Below are 24,667 nucleotides of genomic sequence, written 5' to 3' on the forward strand. Positions count from 1 at the left end.
TGCCAGGAGGTGAAGAGAGGATTTACAGGCTCTTAGTAAGAAGGGAGAGGAGCTGGAGGCTGAGAGAAGAGACGGTGGCCAGCAGAGGCTGGGGCTGGCTGAGCAGAGCTGTGGGGTCAAGGGTTGAGCCATGTAGGGGATGGGGAGACCCACTGGGAAGGCTTTGCCTCTGCTTCCAAACATCTTTACCCTTACTTTATCTGCAGTCATTCTGAGGTTGGCTCCAAGTCATCCTTCCACCACCCACCCTAAACCTCAGACTGGGCTTTGGTTGATGTGACGGCCTTGGCATTGAACAGCCCTGTGTTTGAATTCCAGCTCTGCTACTTTCTAGCCATGTCACCTTGTTTGTACAAATTCTTAGTATAGCAGAACCTAGGTTTCCTTGTCTGGAAAAAGGGAGAAAATAGTGCATATTTTGTGAGGTTGCTGTGAGGATTAAGCAAGCTGATATACATAGAATATCTTGCTTGGTGCCAGGCACATAGTAAGTGTTTGGTAAATAGTAGCTCTTCTTATTGGTTTAGCCAACACTCACTCAACACCACCACCACCAGCCTCCGGTGCCCTGTAAGCCCTTGCAGCCTGGAGGTGAAACCATCCTTGGTAAGAGCATGCTGTGGGGCAGGGATGGTGAATGTTGACTGAATTTTTCAGAGCAGGGAGGGCTAGACAAGGGAGAGGCAGAGAGGACTTTGGCTCTTTTATCTACAGTCCTATCTGGAAGGACAGGGTGTCTTTGGGCCCTGACTGGTGGGCCAAGTTAAACTTGGCCTGATGTTTGGAAAGAAGCTCCCCAAGCCTATCTCTCACTTTGCATAGGGGCTCATCATCTACCCCTATCCCCACCCCCACTGGTAAACCAGGTAAGGAAAAATCAGATAAAGGTGTATAAGGGTGCACAGATTTCCTGGGGAATAGCATGAATGAATAAAAAGACAGAGGAACTGGAGTTTATCCACATAAATGTCATATTTATCTTCAGGCAAGCAATCTTTAATCCCATTCTATCACTTGAATCCTAAAATGAGGGTTTCAGAGGGCCGTTTTCTGTAGACTTAAAGGGTATCTAAAAGTCCACCCTGAAAGATGAATCCTCTCAACAATACCTCCAAGATATATTTGAATGCCTTCCAGGATGGGGATCTCATTACCTAAGAGAAACTCAACACTTTGCACAGCTCTGACTTACATTGGATCAATATCTGTCTCCTCCCGCAACTCCTAATGCTTTGCCTTGGGGCAGAGTAGGTCAAGTCCAACCCCTTGCCCTTGGTCACAGTCCGGGCCACTGTGCTGTGATGCATGCTTCCTCCGGTTGAACATACCCACTTCTGCCCATTTGCCAGTAGGAGGTGCTCTTAATCTGTCAAGGTGAACAGTTCCTAGTCCCTTTGCCACCTGTTTGCGGGGAGTTTGTCACGAGTTGAGAAGCAGAGGCAGCTGTGGTTGGGATAGAGGTGACTTTGCTGTTATGGAAGGCCCCTCCCAAGGAAGCCCAAGTAGTCAAGCTCAGCATCCAGCATCTCTCGCCCACCCACCACCCATCCCCTTCACCCAGCAACCCCGGCCTCTCAAGGTCATTATTGCCAGAGAAAAGGAAAAGCTGCCTTCCAGTACCCACCCCCACCTCATGTACCCCCATCACCTCCAACCCCAGGAACTTTCTCCCTTTTCTAGCCAGACCCTGCCACCCTTCCTCACCAAATCTACGTGCTGGGCCACGATGCTGGGATATGATTCTCAGCAGAGTCTCCTTCCCTGGGGCCCTTGGGAGCCTTCCCCTGGACGTCAGAATGGTAACAGGCAGCCAGGAACGACTGGCCCCGGCTGGGGCTCAAGGCAAGAGGCCTGTGGAATGGGGGGCAATGCCAACAGGCCATCTGAGAAGAGTTCCTATGGAGCTGGAGCTCTTCCAGCATAGACCTTCTGAGTCCCCAAAGTGCCAAGGGAAGGGGTGTGGAGACCTAGCAGGGGCTCGCCCTCCTGTCCTGCATCCAGCTTCCCAGCTGCCCACCAGGCTCTGCCCCAGACTTCTCTCACCTGAGATTTCCTAGATAAGATACTTTTTTCTCAGAGAGTGTCATACCACCACCTCACCCAAGGTGAGAAGGAGACAAGTGTCCTAAGAGGGGCCCAGATACAAACTGATGTGAGGCAGGTCACGCTGTGGGGGTGTGGGAATGGGATGCTGAGGGTTGGAGCTAAAGGACAGGCGTCTTCCTGCCCGTGGACATCAGGTCAGCCTGGGGCAGACCTTTACCTGGGGAAGGGAGGTGAGTTCTAGCCCAGGCTCTATCCTCAGCCAACTGTGTGACTTTGGGCAAATCACTTGCCCTCTCTGAACCTCAGCTTTGAAAGCTGAGCCCTAACAGGGAGCATGTGTGCCTCTTCTAGAGCCATTCAGGTACAGCGGGGGTGGGGCAGGGCTGGAGCAGGGGCTGCTGGGTGCTGCCGTACTGAGTGCCCACCCCAGACTGGGATGAAGGCTGCGAGAAGAACACTGGGCCTGGTTGGGGAGCCTCCTTTTTCATGGACTCAGCAAGTCACTTCCCTGTCCCATACTTGGTTTCCCTGTCAGGACAGTGAAGAGGCTTGACCAAGTGTTCCCTGGGGCCCTTCCCATCTCTACTCCTGCCCCCCACCTCTTGACCCTCAAGACCAGTCCTAGAGCTGAAAGCCTCTGCCCTCAGATTCCTATTCAACAGAAGCAGGCAGTGGGCAGGCAGATGGCTATGCCAGTGGGAAGTGAAGGAGCAGTGGAGATTGGGGGGCTCTCGTAAAGTACCTCCACCTCCACTGAGGGGCACAGGAAGCCAGTGATCAACTCTGAGCACCAGGGTGGGAGCTGGTCCTTCCCCCACAAGGCAGCTCACACTACAGTGGAAACTACCCCACGCAGCCCCAAGCCCATCGGTTTAGGGGAGGTGCCTGAGCCCAGCTCGTGTCCTCCAAAGTGTTCTGGGAGTAAAGCCCTAGACTAAGGAAGGTGCTGCTGGCCTGGCTGAGTATCAGAGAACTGTTTCCACCCCGGAAGGGACTAGCTGGAATCCCCCATGCTTCTGACGCTCAGTCCGCATCTTTTGCCTCAGTTTCCCTGTCTGTTAAGTTGAGAAGCACCCTCCCTGATGTCCCATCCTTGGAAGGCCTCGGGGATTCCAGGGACAGACATCCTCTTAAACCAGGGTAGCTTTGGTTCAGTTAAATACTAGTCACCTCTGTTTAATGCTGCCAATTTAACGCTGCCTTCTGTCTCTGCAGCTGTAAGTCCTGCAGGTGTTAGGACTGCCAATGTCAGGATCCCCCTGGAATGTTCCAAAGTGCATCTGGCCACTGACCACTGGGTGGGGTCTCTGGGTCACCAGGAAGCAGATGGACATGACAGAGAAACCAGGAGGAAAGTAGGAACCAGGTACTTAGGCCTTTACTTGCCATTTGGAAAGTTGAGGCTTTTCTCATCTGGCAAGCCTCCTAGGCGGCTGTGTGCATGCATGTGTAAGAGAGAGAGAGAGGTGCAAAGCAAGACCTAAGAACAGGGAGCAAGAGAGAAAAAGACCAGGGTGGGTGGGGAGAAGTGGAGCCCCAAGTCAGGGGGGTGGATTCAGTCCTGAAGTTCTTAGGGCTGATTCAGCACAATATAGATGGGACATGAGCTGCCTGGCTCGTCCCACCAGCCACCTTCTTCTGTGATCTCCATGAGGGCACACTCTGGCCAGCTGTCGTCTATTTCTCCTGAGTCTAGAGCAGATGAAAGAGATGTCTGCCTAGTCAGACAGAGTTTAGAAACAAGAAACAGGAAGTTTGGCCCATCTGCCCATGGATATAATAATAGTCAACATCAGCTTGACATCAGCCTTGGGAGCTTAAAGGGTTGTCTTCATCCAAGAATTAACCAAGGGCCCTCCAAGAAGTGGGTGTTCAGCCACCTTGTCCCCAGGGTCCTGGGAAGGCAAAGGGGGAAAGAGTCATGAAACATCTGCCAGTGTGAGCAGAATAAGACAACCTCATCCTTGGTGGGGAAAGAGCATTGAGTTCGTCAGATGATGGGGACCTGGCAATGTGAAGGGGATCACCAGGGAAGCATCCTCTTATGGGCTTGGCAAAGCCTCAACCTACCCCACTCTGCACCCCTGCAAAAAAAAAAAAAAAAAAAAAAAATGCCACCAAGGAATGTTCAGGGGACACAGTCTGTTTATTTTAGCCAATAGATCCAAGCAATAAGACAAACTGCAGAAGAAAGTCAGTCTGCTCTGAAAAGCAGATACGTCACAGCCGTCAGGTCGCATAGGATCAGTTACATTTCTCTCCCCATTGCCCTTTCCAACCACCACATAGCACATAAAACGTAGAAGGTGCTTGTGTAGTCGGGTTTTCCTCTCCAAGTGCACAATCAGCAATAATAGCATTCCATAATTTGCCTTTGGTGAATCAACTCAAAACATTGAGAAATGATTACCCTCACCTCCCAAATGTAACTTTTGGGGTGGGTGTAGTGAGATGCTTTATATTTATATATATATAATATATCTATGTTTCTATATAGACTATGTACAAATGCGTCAGCAAAATTCAATAAAGGAAGACATCAGCAAGAGGCAGAAATATTTAAGACACAGGCTGTCTATCATTAAGACATAGCTAGGAAGGAAAATGTCTTGATTCATCACCCTTTCCAACTACACCAAGCCATTCTCATGACCTGGGACTATCCCTTTGGACCTGGCCAGAATTTTCAACTGTCCATCTGCTTAACCTGACCTTGTAAACATTTACCAGCCCAGCCTCCCCAAGGAAATTCACAGGGAGAAATATGGATTCAATCAACTTTCCCTTTTGATAAATTGGGAATAGCTGTGATTAGTCCATAGCTAAGGGGCAGATAGCTATTTCCAAAGTCAGTTCCAAGGCACCTCAAGGCATTTCAGTCCTGAAAAATTGTGCTTTGTTCTTATAAGCCAAATCTTGTGGTTGGCCAGCCCATTTCTCTTTACGTTGGCCCTTAATTAGGAGGAAGAGTCAGAGACGGGGTTCTGGGAGAGCAGGAGAGGCAGGGGAGGTGAAGGAAGCCAGCAGACGGAGCGTGGCAGAGGGCAGTGGTGAGGACATGCAGCCAGAAACGGGGCTTGAACCCCACAGTGCAGGAAGAGGGACAGCTTGCTGGCATATGCCGGAAAGCAGGGTAGAGAAATGGCTGCTGTGGAAACATCTCACCAGTTTCCCACCTCTTCTCACAGAAGCCCCTATTTGCCCTCAACCTCACAGCACAGGGAGGGGAGGCAGCTCTGTGAGACCTCTGGAGGAGATTCTAGGAGGTTCGAGAAGAAAGTGCATATGAAGGTGGGCACCTGGGGCAAAGCTGGTTCCTGAACGATCCCCGTCTGCCTGGGGCCCTGAGGCCCGTGGAGAGACTTTGCTCTCTCTCTCTTGGTCAGGGCAGAGAAGGGAAAGAGCTCAGAAGTCTTGGGTCTCTGTATGGAGAGTTAGGACTTCTTAGAATGAAACTGGGGAGTCTTGCAAATAATTCCCCTAATGTTACAAGTCCTGGGAAAAGAAAAGTTCCAAACAGGTACAGATCCTCATTTATCCTAGGAGAGAAGGGCACTTAAGGGATTGCCAAAAGATGAAATCTGCAAGCTGCAGAAATGGATACAGCCCTGGTCTCAGCAGGCCTGAGGTGCCCACCACCCACCTCTCTCCCCTCTCGGCTAGTTAGTTCCAAAGATGGGCAGCGTCCTTTGGCTCCAGGCATCCTGGTGGTTTAACCCACCCCATTGGCAGTGTGTTGATTGGCAGTTGGTACTCAGCCGATGAGTTCAGAATTTCCAGATGGGCTGGACTCACCTTGCCCAGGAGCTATCTTGCTTGTCATTGTCCATCCCTCACTCTCTGCCTTCTCAGCCTGGTCTCTGCACTCTTCTTCCTTGTTTTCTCTTCCCTCTTTCCTCCCTTCCCTCCCTTCCCAGGGCCCAGACTCCAGAATCCCTTTCTTCTTCACTACTTCTGCCCCAGAAGCAGTGGCTGCAGAGATGGAATTAGGTGCACCAAAAAGTTAACATTGGTCTCCACAGTGCGGATGTGGCAGTCCCCAACTCTGTTATGGCTTTGTGTGCATCCCTGGCACCCAGCGCAGTGCCTGGCACATAGCAGATGCTCAATAAATGGTTGTTGCGTTGAAGTGAATTAAACTGAATCTCCCATGCACTGGCACTCCCTCCCCAAATTGGCCGTCTGGTGGGCAGGGGCAGGGATTGGTCCCTGAGACTGTCACAGCCCTGTCTCTACCCCTTCCCCCAGCCTCACTCCCTGCCCTGGTCACTAACTCCCTGAGCCAGGGGTGGGGGCCGAGCTCCCAGAGAAGGCTGGGAAGTGCTGAAGACAGTCAGCCTGGGAGGGGGAGCAGGGCATCGCCAGCAACTCTGCCCGCTCACTCTCCATCACCCCCCTCCGCCTCAATCCCAGCCTAGAGGGGCTGGTGCCTGGGAGAGGAGCAGGGCCAGACGAGTCCACCCCCCTCATCTACCAGCCCAGAGGGGCTCCTTCAACTGGGAAAATGATGGCTCTGTTGATTTACACTGGAGACTGAGGACGCGGAGGAGAAAGTGGCAGGAGCCATGGTTTTGGACCATGTGAGCCTCAGTTTCCCCATCTGTAACACAGATGACTTGGCAGTTGATATTTGAGTTCTTCCAAGGTCGTGTTCTCTAAGTCAGCAGTTTCCCTGTCCGCCTCGGCCTCTCTCCCTCCCTCTGGGTTTAACAAGATCTCTTTAAATGTGGGTAAAATGGCAGTGAAAGTTGGCTCCCTCCAAGTCCTACTTTCTTGTCCACAAAGTGAAGTGCTGAGGCAGGGGAGGGTAAGGCATGGCTCCAAGTGTAACATGGCCACAGGATCTAAGGGGCTCGGGGTCCTACCCTCACTCTTCCCTTCCCTGGTCTTTAGCCAACAGCCAGATGCAAACCACCCTGAGGGCAATGAGGAAAGCCCGAACTGGAGCCCTGAATGCAGCTGCCCCGGCTGGGCACACCAGCTCCCCTGCCTGTGGCTGCTCCTTGTTTCTGCCCCTCCTTGTTTCTGCCCCTCCTTGTTTCTGCCCCTCGGCTGCTCCTGTTTCTGCCCCTCGGCTGCTCCTGGCCCAGGCTGATGGGGTCACCAACTTGGAGAAGGCAGTCAGAAGCAAACTCCCTTAAACAGTGGCGCCTCCACCCCCTCACTCCCAGAGCTGACTTTGAGATTAGTCTCCTATTGGTAGGTAGCTATGGAGGAAATGACGTCTACCTAGAACAGCAAAATCCACCCATGGCCCAGCCCACCGGCTCTTCCAGGACCATTCTCTCCAAACTCCCAAGGGATTAGTGGACAGCAGAAAACCTAGAGACTTCCGTGGTGCAGCCATCAGTGGAGGAGAGGTTCAGAGCAGCCCCAAGGCTGGTCTCCAGCTTTGCTCCCAGCCCTAGCTTTCCTTCAATGCCCAGGAAAGGCACAGCCATCCCTCTAATATGCCTTCCCCTAAATTTTAGGAACCCATCACCACCCCCAGCCTGCTGGGGCTGCTCTGTGCCGGGTGCACCAGAGATGCACAGCGGTGCCACACCCAAACCTTCTGGAGACAGCTCCTGCATAAAAGAGCCCCACACCAGGTCCTATGAAGCCACTACCAGATGAGTCCAAGCCCTGGGCCGGCTGATCTCTTCCTCCACCACTGCCCACCCTCCCCCTTCCCTCTTGGGACCTCACTTCCGCTCCTGCCTCCTCTGGGGATCTGCAGGTTGGAGCCCATCCTCCTCTCTCCCAGGCCCTCACACCCCATACGCCATGGCAGTTTTCTCAGATGAAAGAGAGGTGGGTCACTCTTGGTGCAGGGTGGGGGACAAGACGTTCAGGAGGCCCCAGGTCGGCACTGGGAGCCCGGTTCAAGAGAAGCACACCAAGAGAGGGTAGGCAGGGTCACACTGTACGGGGCAGAGAGGGGGAGGGGGTGGGACATGGGGGGCCGCAGGGTGGGGCCACAGCCAGTTACTTGGTGCCGTCGTCCGCGTTGCCCTCACCATCCGTCTTGCCTTCCTCCTCAGTCTTCAGGTCATCGGTGCTCAGTTTCTGCTCTTTTTTCCTCCTCACACACTTCACGACCATCAGCACCAAAATGACCACAGCCAAGAAGCCCCCCACGGAGGCACCCACGATCACCGCCACCGTGGAATCCCGCTCAGGCGGCTCTGGAGAAGGAAGGGAAATGGACATGCTGAGCCTCCTCCGCTGTCCCCTGTGTCCCCGCCGTACTTGTGGGTGGTCCTGGTTTTACTCTCCTCCATGGAATGTCACAGCCAAAAATCAACCCTGGAGTTTGGCCTCTAATCTCCCCACCCCCAAAAAATTAAAAAATAAAACACCACAGGGTACTAAAAGCCCCCAGGGAAGGCAGTTAAATGGAGTATTTAAGGGCTTGGACTTCAAGATCAAATGGACCCAGGTTTGAGTCCTGATTGTAACTGTTTATGGATTGTGGGAACTTGCATAACTTACTTGTCCTCTCTGAGACTCGGTTTCCCCATCTGTTAAATGGGGATGATAATAGTACCCACCTCATAGGGTTCTCTTGAGGATGAAATGAGATAATGCATATATAGCATTTAGCCCTGGGCCTGCGATGTGGTGCATGCCCAGTAAATTAAAGCTGCTATTGCACAGATTGTGATCATGATCAATTTCATGCTAAGACCTCCCTGAGACATGTTCCCAGGTTCTCAGGAACTGGAGGGGATGAAATGGATGCTGTCTACCCAGCACGAGCTGTTTCTCCCACCTCCATGCAGCTTCTTCAGATATGCCCTGAGCTAAGGAGGCTGAAGAGCAGGTGGGTGGGAAAGGTGAGGGCCCCGGCAGCCTGGCGTGCCCAGCCCAGCCCTCACCTTCCAGCAGGACCTGCAGGGAGATCTTGCCGTGGCCACGGTGACGGTCGGGCGGGTTCATGATGTAGCAGTTGTAGATGCCCTCATCCTCGAGCTGCACATTTTTCAGTGTCACCGACACATCATACTTGCTGGGGTTCCCAGAGAACTCCACGCGGTCTCGAAACCGCTCCAGCTTCAGGTTAATGATCTTCATACGGAACTGGAGGAACTGGGGGGGATAGGAAAGTGGGCAGGCCATCCTGGGTGGCTGGACAAGCTAGGGGCTGCCAGGACAGAGGGTGTGCCCCCTCCTCCCACCCACCTCGATGCCAGCCTTTTACCTGGGCAGGGGGCGGTCATCCAGCAGGGCCGACCTCCTCCACCCCTGCCCAGGGCAGCCGCACACCTTCTGACAAAGCCCTCCAGAGCAGACAGCCCTCCCATAGGGCTCCAAGGCCCTGCCCCAGTGCGGGGGCTCCTGCCTCCCCCATGCCCCCATTCGCCACCTCCATCCTAGGACTCACCATCTCCTCGGAGCAGTTGCTACACTCCTGGTAAGTCCAGTTCAGGGAGAACAGTTTGTGGTTCACGGTGTAGCAGGAGTTGAAGGTGCAGGGCAGGCGGGCATCAGAGCCATTGAGGACGTTGAGGGTGGTGGGTACGGTGACTTCCATGCTCTGCCCTGGTGGCACTGCGGACAAAGCCACAGCTGGTGGGGATGGTAGCTGACAGAGCCAGGGAGGGGGGCAACCCTTCTGTACCAGGAGGAGAGTGGAGGGGGTGAGGCAGAGCAGAGCCACGGGCAACAGTCGGGCCCATCACAGCCGAAATTAGATGGGGGTGGGTGGGCAAAGCTCATTGGGGGTGCCAGATGTGGCCCTGGTGGTAAAGTGGGGGGCAGAGCAAGGTTAGGATTGGAGAGAAACCAGATCATCTCTCAAGCCAGGGAGAGCCAAATGACCCTGAGCCTTTTCCAGGAACACTGCTGGGCAGCCCTACCCTCAGCCCCCCTCCCTGGCCATCCTGACACTGCCACTTGCTAACTTTAGACCTGGGACAAGGGGCTTCACTGCACTGGGCCCCAGTGTCCCCCTTCTTCCCTCCCACTTCCACCCATCACTGCTGAGCCCACACTCTTGCCACTGAAGCTGCAGTGCCTCCAATGGGGCAGGCAGCCTTGCTCTCCATTCCCCAGGGCTGGGGTAGGGCAGAGTGCCGAGCCCAGCCCTGGATCCTCCCCAGTCAGGACACACAGCAGGAGAGTGGAGGGTGGGGACAGGTGCCCCAGAAAAAGGGGCACGATCCCCAGGACCAACGGATGGGTTACTGGGACAGGAGTCCCTTTGGAGACATCAGGCTGGAAATCCCCACAGCATGGAGCTGGCAGAGGCCAGCAAGGTGGCAGAGTGGGAACGACAGGCTTCCATAGGATTCTGTGAGGGCCACCAGACCTGGGTGCTGGGGCTGAGAAATGCCTGTCCCACTCCGACCTTCTCACCTTCTCGGCAGGGCTGGGACTGGGGTGACGCGAGGTGCCTGGGGCACCACATTTAAGGAGGCGCCCACTCTCAGGGTCACGCAAGTGCCTCCTTAAAGTTTTGCATCCTCAATTCCTCCCTCTCCTCACCTTCATCCTGGTCCTAATTCTAAGTTTCTTGGCCAATATTGTCAAAACCTGGTCCCCCAAAGCCCCCTATTAGATTAGTTTTTGCTATAGAGGATAAACAGTAATGTCCAGCAAAATACGCATGCATGCATGCATGCATTCACCAAATACTGATAAACCACCTACTAGGCGCCCGGCACTAGTCTAGGCTCGGAGAGTTATTGCTGTGAGCAAACCAGGCGGCATCCTTGCCACACAGAACTTATGTTCTAGTGAGATGGACAGACATTAACAGGTTTAAAAAAAACGGTATGATTTTTGGTAGTGTACATGGTAAGTGCTATAGGCAATAAAGCAAGGTGAAGGGGTGTTATTTCATATAGGGTGGGCAGGGAGGACTCCTCTTTAGACAGCACCTGAATAAAACAAGGGAGCAAGCCCTCTGAAGTATGGAGGGGTTTGAGGTCCAAGGCAGCTTTAAGGGAATACAAGCCAAAGGCCTGATGGCTGGAATGAACTTCCCGTGTCTGAAGCTGGACAAGGAGAGCCATCAAAGGGAGATGGTGAGACCTGAGATCAGAGAGTTAGGCAGGGACCAAGTCACGAAGGGCCTTGTGGGGTCAGGGCATGGAGTTAGGACTTGGGGTGGGGGGGAATGGAGGGGAGACAAGATCTAATTGGCATTTTGCAGAGCTCCTCTGGCTGAGGAATCGGGAAAGACCAGAATAGGATGCGGAGCAGGGAGTCCGGCTGGGAGGCTCTTGTGGGCCAGTTACTGCTGTTGACATGGGGATACCACAGACAGGGGGACCCAAGGGACTTGGGTGCAGTCTGAGAGAACACGGGCGAGCCCCTAACCTCTCTGAGCCTCAGTCTCCTCTGGTGTAAAATTCAGAGGATGACGCACCCTCCCAGGGTTGAGATAATGGCTGACATTACGTGAGGTCTCTGCCTAACAGTAAGTGCGCAGCAAAACGGAAGCTGCTCTTATTCTAAATTGTCCTCGAGGAAGGGCCTCTGGGGAGATCGCTCTGCCCCGAGGGCTTCTTGGCCTGGCTGGACCCCTCAGCCTGCACAATGGGACTCCCTCAGTCTGGCAAACAGCCCCGGCCAAGGGAAGGGAGTAGGTGGGGATGGAGTCCCCTGCAGAGCTCTTATATTTCTAATTGTTTTGTTGCCAAAAGCTGCTGGATCCCGCCCCAGAAGCTGCTTCACTGCAGCCTGGAATTGGGAAATCAAAGCCTGCTCTGGACGTCCCTCTCCTCAGCCCGTCCTCTGGGTTGAGTGACCAGGGGAAGGAGGCAGGATGTAAGAACAGGAGATGCCCTGAGCTGCTGGTCCCGGACATCATGACCAAGCCGTAGATGGAGGGACAAGCCTGCAAACCCCCTGTAGGGCCAAGAGTACAGCTGCACCTTTAGGTGTCCATTAGCAGCTATCAGCTGGGGAGCCCGAGTGGACCCTTAAGGAAGAACAGAGCCCAGTGCACCCCTCTGCCTCCCGCACTCTCATCTCCATTATGAAAGCACCTAGTGCCACACCAAGCAAGCAGGAGGTGTGCAGAAAACACCACCACCACCACCACTCTGCAGAAGCAAAGAAATCTGCAGGGAAGGAGCCTGGCAGAGGCTTGTCCTGAGCTTACCCCATATCCCAGCAATGCTCTGCTTCTCTGGCCCCTTCCCTGCCACCTCCCCAGAGCCCCCAACCAAAAGGAGCTTTAGTGACACCGGGAAGTAAGTGTTCTGTGGATCCTGGCAGACCCTGTGTAATCGAACCCAGCCCCAGCAGCACTCAGGACTACAGCTTGAACTCCACTGAGCAGCGCCACCCCCACCCCCATCTTCCGTCCATCTTGAAGGAGCCAGCATTCCACTACATAGGAGGGCAGTGCAATGGGGAGCAAGGGGGCTTTGCCTGCCCCTGGCTGGCGAGAGAGGGGCAGACAGCAGTGCAATGCAGGCTTTCTCCACCCCAGCCCCGCAGTGCAGCCCCTGCAGGAAACACCGGGCGGAACACGTGTGCCCTCTAGTGGACAGAGAGGTCCAACGTCAAGCCCCATCTGCAGAGAGAGAAGCAAGAGGAGTTGCCAGAGCCAGGAGGGACCTCTGGAGTCGTAGATCTGGCCCCATTGTTTTCCCCATGCAGAAAGTGAGGCCCTGAAAGGGACGCACAGAGAACAGGGACAAGCTGGAACCAGAATCATAGGTTTCTGACTCCTAGTCGAGGTTTCCCACTTCAGCCTGGGGCCTCACCAGAATCCCACTAGTCTGGCTCCCTCGTTTACAGATGAGGAAACCACAGCTCAACAAGGGCCAGCTGTGAGCAAAATCCTCGTCTCTCAATTAACTCGGCTGCTTCAGGATTTCATAATAGCAAACTCTTATGAAGTGTTACTATGTACCAGGCACAGTGTAAGCATTCTATATTTATCAAGTTGTCTAATGCTCACGACAATGCTATTGTCACCCCCGCTTTCCAGATGATGAAAATGAGGCACAGAGCAGCTAAATGAGTAGCCCAAATTCAGAGCTAGTTAAATGGCAATGCTGGGATTGGAACCCAGGCCTCCTGGCTCCAGACAGAGGGTTGAGGGGTAGAGGCTGGGGTGGGAGTGTGACTGTCATTCCATGGTGTCCCGGGGGTCAGGTCTCCTGCTATCCAGGTGACAGGTCCAGCCCCAGCTCCCGGCAGCCTGGCCAGAGGGGATGGTCCTATTTAAAGAAGCCGCATGCAAAGGGACCCCCACCCCCGTCTTCCTGGCTGTCTCATTTGGGACCCGGTCTGTGATTTCCAACTCGCAGAAAGGAAATGATGATCAATAAGGGGTCAGTCAGCATGTGCCTTTCGATCTTTGTTCCAAAATATCACCAGGGCTACCTGCACCCCTAAGGCAGATCAGGCCCCCCAGGGCCCATGGCACTCACTGTTCTAACTGGACCATCTGGTCGGGATCAGGAAAATTTTTCTCATCGCCTGCCAAACACCATCCCCTGCAGAGACCGGGAGTCAATTCTTTTCACTCTTGGCAATCCTGTGAGGTGGGTTTATTTTCTCCTTGTTTGGAAAAGGAGTATTGAGCAGAGAAACCACCCCACTGACCTTCTGGAGAACATTGTGTCCTGGGGCAGCCTCAGAGTGAGTGCAACATCCAGCCCCTCCCCACCCCAATGTCTCCCTCTTGTCCACTCCATCCGCCACATGGCCTCGGGAACACTCCATCTAAAAAACTGAGCTGAACCAGTCACACCTCACCCCCAAACGTCCACTGGCTCCCTGCTGCTTTCGGGATCAAGCCCAGGTTCCTGACACAGCCTTCCATGTCCTTTGTGATCTGGGACCTACTGATCGTCCCAAGCCTCATCTCCTGCAAGCTTCCATTCCCCACCAAAGCCTCTAGGCCAATGACTCCCAGTTCTCACTTCTCCTGAAAACAGTGCCTTCTTTTGCTCCCCCATGCCTTTGCACCCATTTTTCCTGAAGAGCGGGAAGCTTCTCCACTTGGGCCCTCCTACTTATCCTTCAGCTCTCGGTTCACAAGGCGTCGCCTCGGTGACAGCCTCCCCAGGGTCCCTGCTCCCTCCCCAGCCCTGTTCCTGTCTCTTCCAAGTGACTTGAAGGCACAATGGCAGAGTGGCAAGACCAGGGCTCTGGGACCATGGGCAAGATAGTCAATCTCCTCATGCCTCAGTTTCCTCATCTGTAAAATGGGAATGATAATAAATGCACCAACCCCATGGGATTGCAGTGGGGATTAAATGACTTAATAAATCTATAAAGCCCAGAACACAATCTGACACAGAGTAAGCACTTGGCAAATGTTGGTTGCCATTATTGTCTCCATTATTGCAGCACATATGGTGCTGTGTTGGAATTATTTATGTGCCGTCTCCCTCAGGAGGCCCCGGGGGACCTGTTTCTTGTTTATCTTGGCACCCCTGGCACCCAGAACAGCATCTGGCACATGGTGGACACTCAAAGTCTGTTGAAGAAAAGAAAGACATGTCTGGGTCACTGCCCACAAGCAGCAGGCAGCCCACAGTGAGCTTAAATGCAGACCAGACTCCAATTTCTAAAGCCCTCCTCAATATAACCAAGACTTCAGTAACCAGGCCGGTGACCCAGAGCCAAAGCGCCCTTCACAGTCATGAGAAAAACTCAAGGGAAGCCTAACCCCTTAGATGAGCTAAAAACTCACCTGCCCACCTGCTGGTATGTGCCTTGCAGGTTGCCCAGCCTGCCCCCTTTCCAGCGTTGCCACCTCTCCAGGCATCCCCACGAGCCCCGGCCCTGCTGCAGTCTCCTGCCCCGTCACTTGTGGCATTCCTCCATCCCGGTGACCAGTGCTGCTACAGCCACCTGAGCTCCTTTGTCCACAGTGACAATCAAGTTCAAGGTCCCCATTCCCGCATACTCCCCACCCCCAGGTCTGCAAAGACTTTAGCTTCTTCCCACCACCACCACCTCACAGTCCTCACACCCTGACCTCTTCCCCCCAGACTCCAATCCTGCTTCCTCTCTGATCATCTCCATCTTCTGGTTTGGGCCTTCACTGAGATATGGCTTTCCCAGCCTGCCTCCCTCCCAGAGGAAACTCTCCTGAACTCCTCAGAGAGGTTGTTTGTCCTCCAACCCCATCCCCTGATGCACAGGCCACCCACCCAACTCCCTCTCTTTGCCCGCAGGGGAGATTCACTCGTCAATCGCTGTTAGGATAGCAGTACTCTTTCCTGAACATTGGGGGCAGTGGAGTTCAACAGCTGTGAGAACGAGCTGAGGGCAATGGGTTCAAATCTCAGCTCACCTTATACTAGTCTTATGACTTTATTGGGCAAGTTACTTAACTTAACAGTCCCTAAAGGTTAGCTGTTATGGGGCACCTACTATGTACCCGACTCACAAACACCCTAGTAATAGGTCTTCTCCATAGTTTACCCATGAGAGAGCTGACACTCAGAGGGCTTGAGTAGCTTGGCCACTGTCATTAAATAAATGACACGGGGCTTTAACCTAGGTCTGATTCCAAGGCTTTCCACGGCCAGCACATTCCTGCTGTGTTGGTTAATACATCCAGAAACTCGGCAAAGCTAACAGGCCTTATCACGCAGGCTCCCAGGAGCTCTGGATTGTTTCTGCTTAGCCTTCCCGCTCAACACCCAGCACAGCACGCCACAGATGGAGAGAGAGACTTGGTGATGGGAAACAGCCACCACTGTCACCACCACCCACAAACCTTAGACTTGACCCCTCAGTTGCTGCACCAGTATGTTTGAGAGCAAGAACGAAACTACCCATAAAGAAAGCTTGCAAATAACTTTCTAACCCACCTGCCCACCAGGAAGTCTATGAGTGGGACCCTTTGATAGGGGCAGTTTATGAGGCTGGGCTGGGCAGTTCTGAAACATAGCCTCAAAGGCACACAATCTCACTCAGCCCATTGGGTCTACTTTTTTTTCTTTTTTTCCCCTGAATACCTTCTCCTGACCCCTCCTCCACTCCATCTGGCCCAAGCCAGAGGCGCCTTCTCCATCAGTGTCTGCTGCAGCAGATCTCCTTCCAACTCAGAAATGGCTCCTCGAGCCTTCTTCCCACCGGCTCCCATGCACATTCCGACAAACCAGTGGCACAGATTTCAGAAAGGCAGACCCAGACTCAACTTTCTGCCCCTAGCCCCTACTCACACTCTCTCCCAATGCCTCGAATCCATCAGATTCATATCCACCAGATTCCAAGGATCACGGTTCACAAAAGAAGCCCCTTAAGAGAACATCAGATTAAGTCCCAGGACCCCACATTTGCAGCAGCTTAAAAGAAAAAAAATCCATGAAGAGACTGCAGATCAATCTACCCTCCACCCCCACCCCCTCCTACGGAAATCCAGAGAAAAATCACGTCCCTTGACAATTTCTATCCCACCCCCACCCCCCAACTCTGAGCAACACTCAGATCCCCTGACCCAATATTTTTGTGACCAAGTAGTAACAGTGTTATTCAGTCCCCGGCCACGTCTCCCCCTTCCCGGCACCTCCCTTCCCAAGGACACGGAAGGGAAGCTTGAGGATGCCTTCTTTCCTGCCCCCCTGCCCCATCCTTTCCAGTTGTGGCTATGCTTCTGGACCCTCGGGAGCATGCAGATGTGCAGTCTAACTTACCCAAAGAGAAAAAGAGACTGAGCCCCGTGAGACTGAAGGCAGGGCGAGGTAGCCAGGCATCTCTGTGCATTTTCAGAGACTGAGATGTTTGTCGGGGGTGGGGGGGGTGGCTAGGGGAGAGGGTGATTTGAGGGGCTGAGGGCTGCGGGGGAGGAATGGTTAGATGCTAAAAAGAAAATGCACAGATGTACTTCAAAGACATATGCAACATAAAGGAAGCTTTATTTCCTTCTCTCTAATATGGCCGGCTTGTATGTTGCTGCTAAAAGAGAGAGAGGGAGTGTGTAAGGAAGAGAGAGGGAAAAGGGGGGATGGAGTAAATTTTGTGGTTGGTGGATTTGAAAAAGCAGGTGGGAGGGCATAAAAAAAAGTCTTTCTGACAAGAGCAGAGTTCTCTAAAATAATTACTGTTTAAAACAAGAGCTAAAGCAAACTCTGCCTTTCTTCTTCACTTGGATGGTTGATGGGTTTTGAAAATCCATTTCTTTATAAGTTTCTATAAGGAAGGAACTCTTTTTTTCATTTAAAAACATGCACACACAAAAAAGGCCAAAAAGGTTGATGCTATTATTATTATTATTATTATTATTATTATTATTATTATTTGGAAAGGGTTCAGGGAAGTGAGCTGAGAGACTTTCAGGAAGTAATGACTTCCTCATGGTGCTAGTATTTCCGCTGAAAAAGAGAACCTGTCAAAGCAGGCTGATGTCAAAATACCTAACAGATCTTACAATCAGATGTTATGTGAACCTTTTGAAGATCCTGATTCAGATAAAACAACAGTAAAAAGACACTTTCAAGGCATTTGCAGGAAAAATAGATATGGATATATCAAATCAAATTGATATAGATCAAATAGAATCAATTCAATTATCTTAATGAATAATTCTTAATTTTGTTGGGAGTGATAGAAATATTGTGGCTATGTTCTTTAACATCTTTAGCTGTTAGAGATACGCACTCAAGTGCTTAAAGCTGAAACAATATGATGACTGACATTCGCTTTAAAATAGTCAGGAAAAGAAGTGGGGGCTCTGGGAGTAGGGATACCGCACAAGACGGGCCACTGTTGATGGTTGAAGTTGATGATGGGTGAAGGGGGCTCATAACACAGTTCTCTCTTCTTCTTTTTAAAATTTTATTGTACATATGTATATGAAACTTACAAATTTGCTGGTTTAACAATCCTTAAGTGTACAATTCAGTGGCATTCATTAAATTTATAGTGTTGTGCTACCATCACCACCGTCCATTACCGAAACTTTTTCATCATCCCAAACAGAAACTCTGTACCCAATTGTAGGTTACAGGAGCTGTACCTCTCAGCCCCTGGTGACCACTAATCCAGTTTCTATGTCTATGAATTTGCCTATTCTAGATCTTTCCTATAAGTGGAATCATACAATAGATGTCATTTTGTGTCTGGCTTATTTCCCTCAACATTATGTTTTCAGGGTTCATTCATATTGTAGCATGGATCAGAACTTCATTCTTTTTGATGGCTGAATAGTATTCCATTGTGTGAATATGCCACATTTTGTTTACCCATTCATCTGTTGGTGGACACTGGGTTGGCATCTGTAAATGAAGGTGCTCTGAACATTGGTGTGCAAATATCCGTTTAAGTCCTTGCTTCCAATTCTTGTGAGCATTTGTCTAGAAGTGGGATTACTGGATCATATAGTAAGTCTATGTTTAACTTTTTGAGGAACCACCAAACTATTTTCCACAGTGGCTGAACCACTTTGTATTGCCACCAGCAATGCGCAAGTTTCGGTTCTCTCTCCTTTTGTGTATGTTTTCACATTTTTCTTTTGAAAAAAGAAGAAAATATAGGCTAATGTCACCAGTGGGAGAACTCGGGATGGAGTACCAAGGTAGCCCCAAGCAGGAAGGGCGACCCTGTTTGAACAGAGCACAGTTCTCATGCAGCAATCCCATGCATTTGTGATGAGCCATTTATGCACCAAAGGGGGAGCAACTAATATTTTTGAGCATCAGCTCTGTGCCAACTGCTTTACATGTGATATCCTGTTTAATCTTATCAACCCTGGGCTTGAAGCACCTTTCTTTCTCTTTCTTTTTTCTTTTCTTTTCTTTTGTTTCTTCTTTTTTTTAACTGCAAATGAAGAAATGACAGGAAGGGCTTCACCCACCCAGGTTTATATATGGTAGTAATGGCAGAGCCAAGCCAGGATTCAAACTGGGGTCTATGTGGTTCCTAAAACCCTGGGGCTATTTCCAGAATAACTATCTCTGGTATTTCCAGTATCATCAACTTATCACTAAGGAGGAGACAAGGGATCTACCCTCTGTTATTTAGACAGGAGCAGGGAAGGGGCGACCAGGAATATAGATGAAGCATGCTAAGAGGCAGGGTTTGGAAGCAGGAAACCGGAGTCCAGCCACAGCACCCAGCTCAGAGCAGCACTCAACAAACAAGCGAGGAATCACGACCCAGGGCACGCCTGAGCGACATAGTGAATTCAGGAAGGGAACGGGGACTGGGAAAGTAGGCATCGAGAAGGCAGTGGACCTGGCCGAGACCTCTGGCAGCCTCGAGAAGACTTCTAGGCTGGAGGGAGCAGTCTGGCCCAAAGCCTAGAGGCAGAGCTGCCCAGAGGCAGAGGGATGGACGAGATGACCTCCGAGGTTCTCCACCACACCAGAGGTGGTTGTCCGTGCCCGGGTCATGCCCAGGCTCTGTCTCCAAAGTGCCTATGTAACGTCGCTAGGGTGGAAATCCGGGAAGGAGAGGAGGGGCAGTCTGGGGAGAAAAGTGGTCCCCGGTGCTGAGGGTCAGGTCCAGCCCCATTACCCCTGGAGCTCTGAGACCTCCTCCCCCGTGGGCTCGGCTGCCTGGATTGCGGGAGGCCGGGAGGGGCAGACTGGTACCCACCTGGGCCTCGACTCCCGCCCCAGCCAGTCCCGGCCAGGTCCCATCTGCAGCGCATGCACCCATGCAGCCGCAGGCCAAGTCGGCCCTGGTGCCAGAGATTTTTGGTTTGACATAGCCGGCCTCCTCCTTTTTCTTAATGCAGCAGAGGATATCCGTGAGGCCCAGAAACTGAGGGCAGCTGCTTTCTCATCTCACTTGTTCTCACACTGGGTCCAGACGCTTCTATTTTTCTCTTTGAGGAGCACCCGAGGCAAGAAATGACTCAAAAGATCTGCTTCTATCTAGAATTTGGCTATGAAAAAAACAGATTCAGAACCACCTTCGTCCAACTCAGGTCCCCCAGACCAAGGGTCAAAAGGGGTCAGGCCAGGGAGGCATGCCCTGGGCAGGGTGTGCAAGGGAGAGCCACCCCGGAACCTCCCCAGAGCCCACTGGGGTCTACAGCCCTCAATTGCTCCAAAAGCATAAGCCTTCCCTAGGAGCCAATAAAGGGCTGGGCAGCAGAGACTCAAAAGAGGTGTTTTACAGCATGAAGACGGCAGGATCAAAGATGGGCTATTTGGGGAGAGAAACCCTGTGGTTTTTGGCATTTCTGCCTGGTGTCATTTATCACTTAAGATTTTACTAGACAACACTCAATTCCCTACCTGCTGGGAGAAGTGGTGTCACAAATAATCCAAAGAAAGGTACTTTGCTTATGCCTTTGCAATGCCTGGTTGGTCCGCCTATGGATGGACGTTTGCCTTAGACCCTCACTTCTCAAAGTGTGATCCCCAGCCTGCCACCCAGCATCATCAGCACCATCGGCTGGGAGCTTGTTGGAAATGCAGAATCGCAGGGTCCCTCCCAGACCCCAGGAATCCAAATCTGCATTTTAACAAGACCCCCAAGTGATTCTGGAGCACACTAAAGTTTGAGCAGTGCTGCCTATAACCTATATTGAAAGGCTTCTAGACCTTGAGCAATGGGCAGTGAGCAACCAGGGGTGGGGTGCTTGGGGTGGGCAGGAAGGTAGGCAGGAACACGTCCAAGATGAAATGCTGGCCTCAGGTGGTCTGCAGAGCCAACAGCAGTCTGCTTATGGGTAGCAAAGTGGAGATTCATTTCACATTCTCTCCTATGGCCCCTTCTAAAACCATTCTGAACCGGGTGAGGTTGCTTCACACTTTTGTGTCTTTGCATTTGCAGTTTCCTCTTCTAGGAATGCCCTTCCTTTCTTGTCTGCTCAAAGTTCTTCAAACTCTGCTCCAAAGTCACCTACTGCTCACCTTCTAAATGTCTCTTCTCTCTGTGCTCCTCTGACACTGGGAACATCCACTCATTCATTTATCAGTTCCCTCATTCAACAAATGTCTATTTAATATCCCCTTGTGCCAGGCACTGGGCTAAAAACCAGAAGTGAGTAAGACACAGCTCTCCCTTATAGCCCTCACATTCTAGAGAAGGGGCAAATGTGTAAACTCCCACTGCAGGTGATGGGTGCAATTCCATCTACAGGGGCTGTGGGAACAAAGTTAGCCTTGGTATTGCTTGAATCCCTGTGGTAACAGGCGTCACAGAGGACTGTCATTAGTTGTTCACATGCCTTAGCCACCCAACCAGACTGTAGCTCTTTAAAGACAGGAATTGTGTCTTACTCTTCTGAATAAGTAGGCGCTGGGCCTCTGCCGGTCCTGAGCAGATGAGAATGAATGGATGTCTACTTTCACGTCTGAGAAAAGGAAAGAGACTCCATCAGCCTGACCTGGGCCAACCACGTTTCCTCTGCAGCTGGCCACTCTACTCCCCAGCAATTCCATGCAACAAGGAATTTTTTTTATATACCTCCTGAGTCCCAAGCTGGGTCATATGCTGTAACTGTCACAGAAAAGCTTAGGATCGCTCAGAGAAAATAAAGCCTCAGAGGCTTTGAGAAGATAAAATTTGAGCAGGAAGATGTAAGAAACAGGAGATTTCCTAGGCTGGCCCCAAGCAGGGCCTTGAAGGAATGTGGAGTTGGGCAGGCAAGGAGGGGAAGCACATTCCAGGCAGGGAACAAGAGCAAAGGTGCAGACGCAAGAAGGACACAGACATACAGAGCGGAGGGATCCTTTCATGAAGAAATGGGAAGTATGGATGAGCAGACAGGATGGCTAAACAGAAGGCCACAGACATACAATGCAGAGTTCAGACAGTCTGAAGGTTCTAGACCATGTAAATCAATACTGCTCTTGCCATCCCTGAGAAAAAAAAGATCTTAGCTTTCTGAGAGGACTCCAAGTTCCCTAATTTTCTGATGATGAGATGTTTCAAGAGTTGCATTTTACAGAAGTGGTCATGGATTGCCTGATCTGCCTCGTAGCAAGACCAGACCACATCTGCAAACCAGATGGCCAGGTCATGAGGTCAGTGGGCCTGAGAAACTTTGTTGTTAGTAGGAGAGTAACTCATCTATGTTGGGATAGAAGTTCATCCTAAAGCCCTCCAGCTCTAAGTAACTGTGTTTATTCAAACCTCCACCCCCAAAATAAAGGCTGGAGGTGGTACACAAGAGGGAACATGTATCTTGTTTTTTTTTTATGAAAGAAAATTGTCAATGTAGACATATAACACGGTGACTAGCTAAAAGGGAAAATAAACAGAGTAGGTAGCAACGAAGAACAAATACTGAAGGGCTAGCAGAAGGCTGCCACCTTCCATAGGAGGCATATCTTCCCCTGGTCCCTAGTGGGCAGACTAAACTGTTCTCAATTCCAATAGCAAAACACTGAAGCCCCTCAATTCCCCATTATTATTCACAGCTGGCCTCACCCCCTTCTGTTGGCAAAGGCCTGCATGCTTCTGGAAACCTTCAAACATGGGAGCATCTGGTGTTCTAGGGACTTAAAATACTGCAAAATCAAGTGAAAAAAAAACAAAAAAACTGCTTGCAAAAGGATCAACTACAAAGCGACCCAGCTTGCTCAGTCTCCAACAGCTTTCCTGCCCTTTGGAGCTATGCAAAGTCCTTGCCGAGGCTCAGCTTCCTAACTCTCTCTTTGGTATTTTGAGCTAAAGGACTTCCTGCCTGTAGAAGTAAAAAGTCAACCAGAGATGGGGACTGAATCACCAGAGGATGTCACCCACACTGATTATGTTTTCAGATGTAACCATGCAGACTGGCTCATACAGATAAAAGATAAAAGAACCAAGAGTTGAGTGGCAGGAGCTGGAAAGATAACTTCAAAGAGGGAGAACACATTTGATGGAGAGGGAATGTTCAGAACAAATCCTCACAAAAAATCCTATGAATCTCCATTGCATATATAGAAAGAACAACCTCAAAGAATTAAGTAAACTTTCCAATATTGAAGAGTAAGAGGCAGAGCCAGGATTTGAACCCAGATCTGTTTGACTTTGAAGCTCATTCCCTCTACCATATGCCTTCATGTTTCTGAATTTAACAGCAGCCACCTCGCAGAGAAGGGCATGAGGAAGCAAGCAGGTCTCTTTCATGGGTTCCTACAGGGCTGATTTTGGTTTGGGGCAAAATTACTATTTGACAGTTGTGGATTTCCAACCTCAACTCTGACCCCATGCCTGTGTATAAAAAGTTTGTGGCAGAGTAGGAAAAGGTGGGCTCCCTCTTCCTGCTCCTCATTCACAACTGATAAACCTAGAATGAAAGCCAAACTCTGAACAAATGAGATTCAAATCTGGGTAAGTTGAACTCTGGAAGGGCATATCCAAACTTCCCTGATGAAAATGCCTTCTGTGGTAGCATGTAATTAAGTTGCCCATCCCACCCCAACAATTATTTTCTTAGATCCAGATCCATAGATCTGTTCCTTGAAGGCCATCCTCCCATGCACACAATATTTAAGGAAGTCCCCTTAAGCCAGGAGGCAATGTTACTTAGTAGCTATGGAGTATTGAATCATGCCCTCCACAAAAGGCATGTTCAGATAATCCCCAGTCCTGGGGGTATGAATCCATTTGTAAACAGGACCTTTGAAGATGTTATCAGTTAAGGTGTGCCCAAACTGAATGAGGGTGGGCCTTAACCGATATGGCTGAAGTCCTTATAAGCACCGGAAATTGGACACAAGAATAAAGAAGCCATGGGGAGCAGCCAGAAGCTGCAAGTCAACAGAACCCAGAAGAGAAAGGAGAATATGCTGCCATATGCATTGCCATGAGATGGAAAAGCCAACGGACCCCAAAGATTGCCAGCCAGCCAGAAGATACCAATCCTGAGAGGCAGCAAGCCTTCTAGCCTCTGAAATCATAAGCCAATTGTTAAGCCAACCCATTGTATGGCATTTGTTTTAGTAGGTGGGAAACGAATACAGTAGCCCAGAAATTAAACCACTTCCTCTTTATGAATTCTCAGAATATGGAAGAGTCCTCCTTCCCACCCTCCACCTCCCACTCCCCATTTATCCATGGCAATACGTGTCCCCTCTTGGAGTATCTTGGACAGGATATTGCCTTCAATACAATTATTGTAAATTATGGACACACTCTTGATTTAGAGCAAACAGGTGAGAAGGAAACATTGTATGCCTCTTAACCGTGGCTGAACAAGTACAGAAAGAGGCTGCAGGCCTCCAAGTGGAAATCCAAGAATGGTTGGTGAAAAGGGCCTGTGGTCATCAAGAAGAGGAGTCCCGAGCTGAGTCAACACTGCTCCCTGGAGGCTGGAAATAGGAGTTCAGAACCAAAGGATTTTCATGACTAATCTTATCAAATCTTACCACGGTAACCAGAAAGTAAAGGAATCTCACATTTCCAGACCAAGAGTTAAATCAGTAGCTGTCCACTTTGGCAACCTATGAGCATCACTTTTAAAAAGGCAGATGTCCAAGCTCCACCTAGACATTCCAAATCAGGAAATGGTCAGGTGAGACCCAGCCAAGAGCCGGCAGTGATTCTGATGTGTGTCCAGAACTAAGAACCACTGGGTTAAATCCTAAAGCTGTATTCATGCCCCTCTTCCAACCTGTTCACCCCCACAAACTTCCTCCTCCCAGGACCAAAACCAGTCCCCAGTGTGTAAGCCACAGCCTGGCTTTTCTCAAAGACCTTCAGTTGTTTCAGGAGTTCTGAATGTAAGTTCATCACCAAGACTCCACTCCCCCCTCAAAGAGCATAAAAATGG

General features: G+C 50.9%; 1 protein-coding gene across 3 annotated transcripts; it reads right to left on the reverse strand.

Annotated features, from left to right (window-relative positions):
* Window positions 1-1,662: 1,662 nt before the first annotated feature.
* On the reverse strand, window positions 1,663-16,900 carry SCN2B (sodium voltage-gated channel beta subunit 2). Of its 3 annotated transcripts, XM_037841615.1 has the most exons (5): window positions 16,647-16,900; window positions 9,413-9,579; window positions 8,907-9,117; window positions 8,046-8,213; window positions 1,663-3,941 (listed from the first exon to the last, which is right to left on the reverse strand). In XM_037841615.1, the coding sequence occupies exons 1-5, from the start codon at window positions 16,714-16,716 to the stop codon at window positions 3,919-3,921; spliced, it is 639 nt and encodes a 212-aa protein (XP_037697543.1). In that variant the 5' UTR covers window positions 16,717-16,900; the 3' UTR covers window positions 1,663-3,918. The 3 variants fall into 3 exon arrangements, with proteins under 3 accessions (XP_037697543.1, XP_037697542.1, XP_037697544.1); XM_037841614.1 differs by lacking the exon at window positions 1,663-3,941 and having other exon boundaries at window positions 4,174-8,213; XM_037841616.1 differs by lacking the exons at window positions 1,663-3,941; window positions 16,647-16,900 and adding an exon at window positions 16,176-16,315 and having other exon boundaries at window positions 4,174-8,213.
* Window positions 16,901-24,667: the final 7,767 nt, after the last annotated feature.

The sequence above is a fragment of the Choloepus didactylus genome, chromosome 6 (assembly GCF_015220235.1).
Source record: "Choloepus didactylus isolate mChoDid1 chromosome 6, mChoDid1.pri, whole genome shotgun sequence".
Taxonomy (NCBI): Eukaryota; Metazoa; Chordata; class Mammalia; order Pilosa; family Megalonychidae; genus Choloepus; species Choloepus didactylus.

Coding starts and splice junctions, on each gene's coding strand:
- SCN2B (XM_037841614.1), bottom strand. CDS start 16,716: ATGCACAGAGATGCCTGGCTACCTCGCCCTGCCTTCAGTCTCACGGGG. Junction 9,118..9,412: donor GCAACTGCTCCGAGGAGATG/GTGAGTCCTAGG, acceptor TATCCCCCCCAG/TTCCTCCAGTTCCGTATGAA. Junction 8,214..8,906: donor CCTGCAGGTCCTGCTGGAAG/GTGAGGGCTGGG, acceptor TTCCTTCTCCAG/AGCCGCCTGAGCGGGATTCC.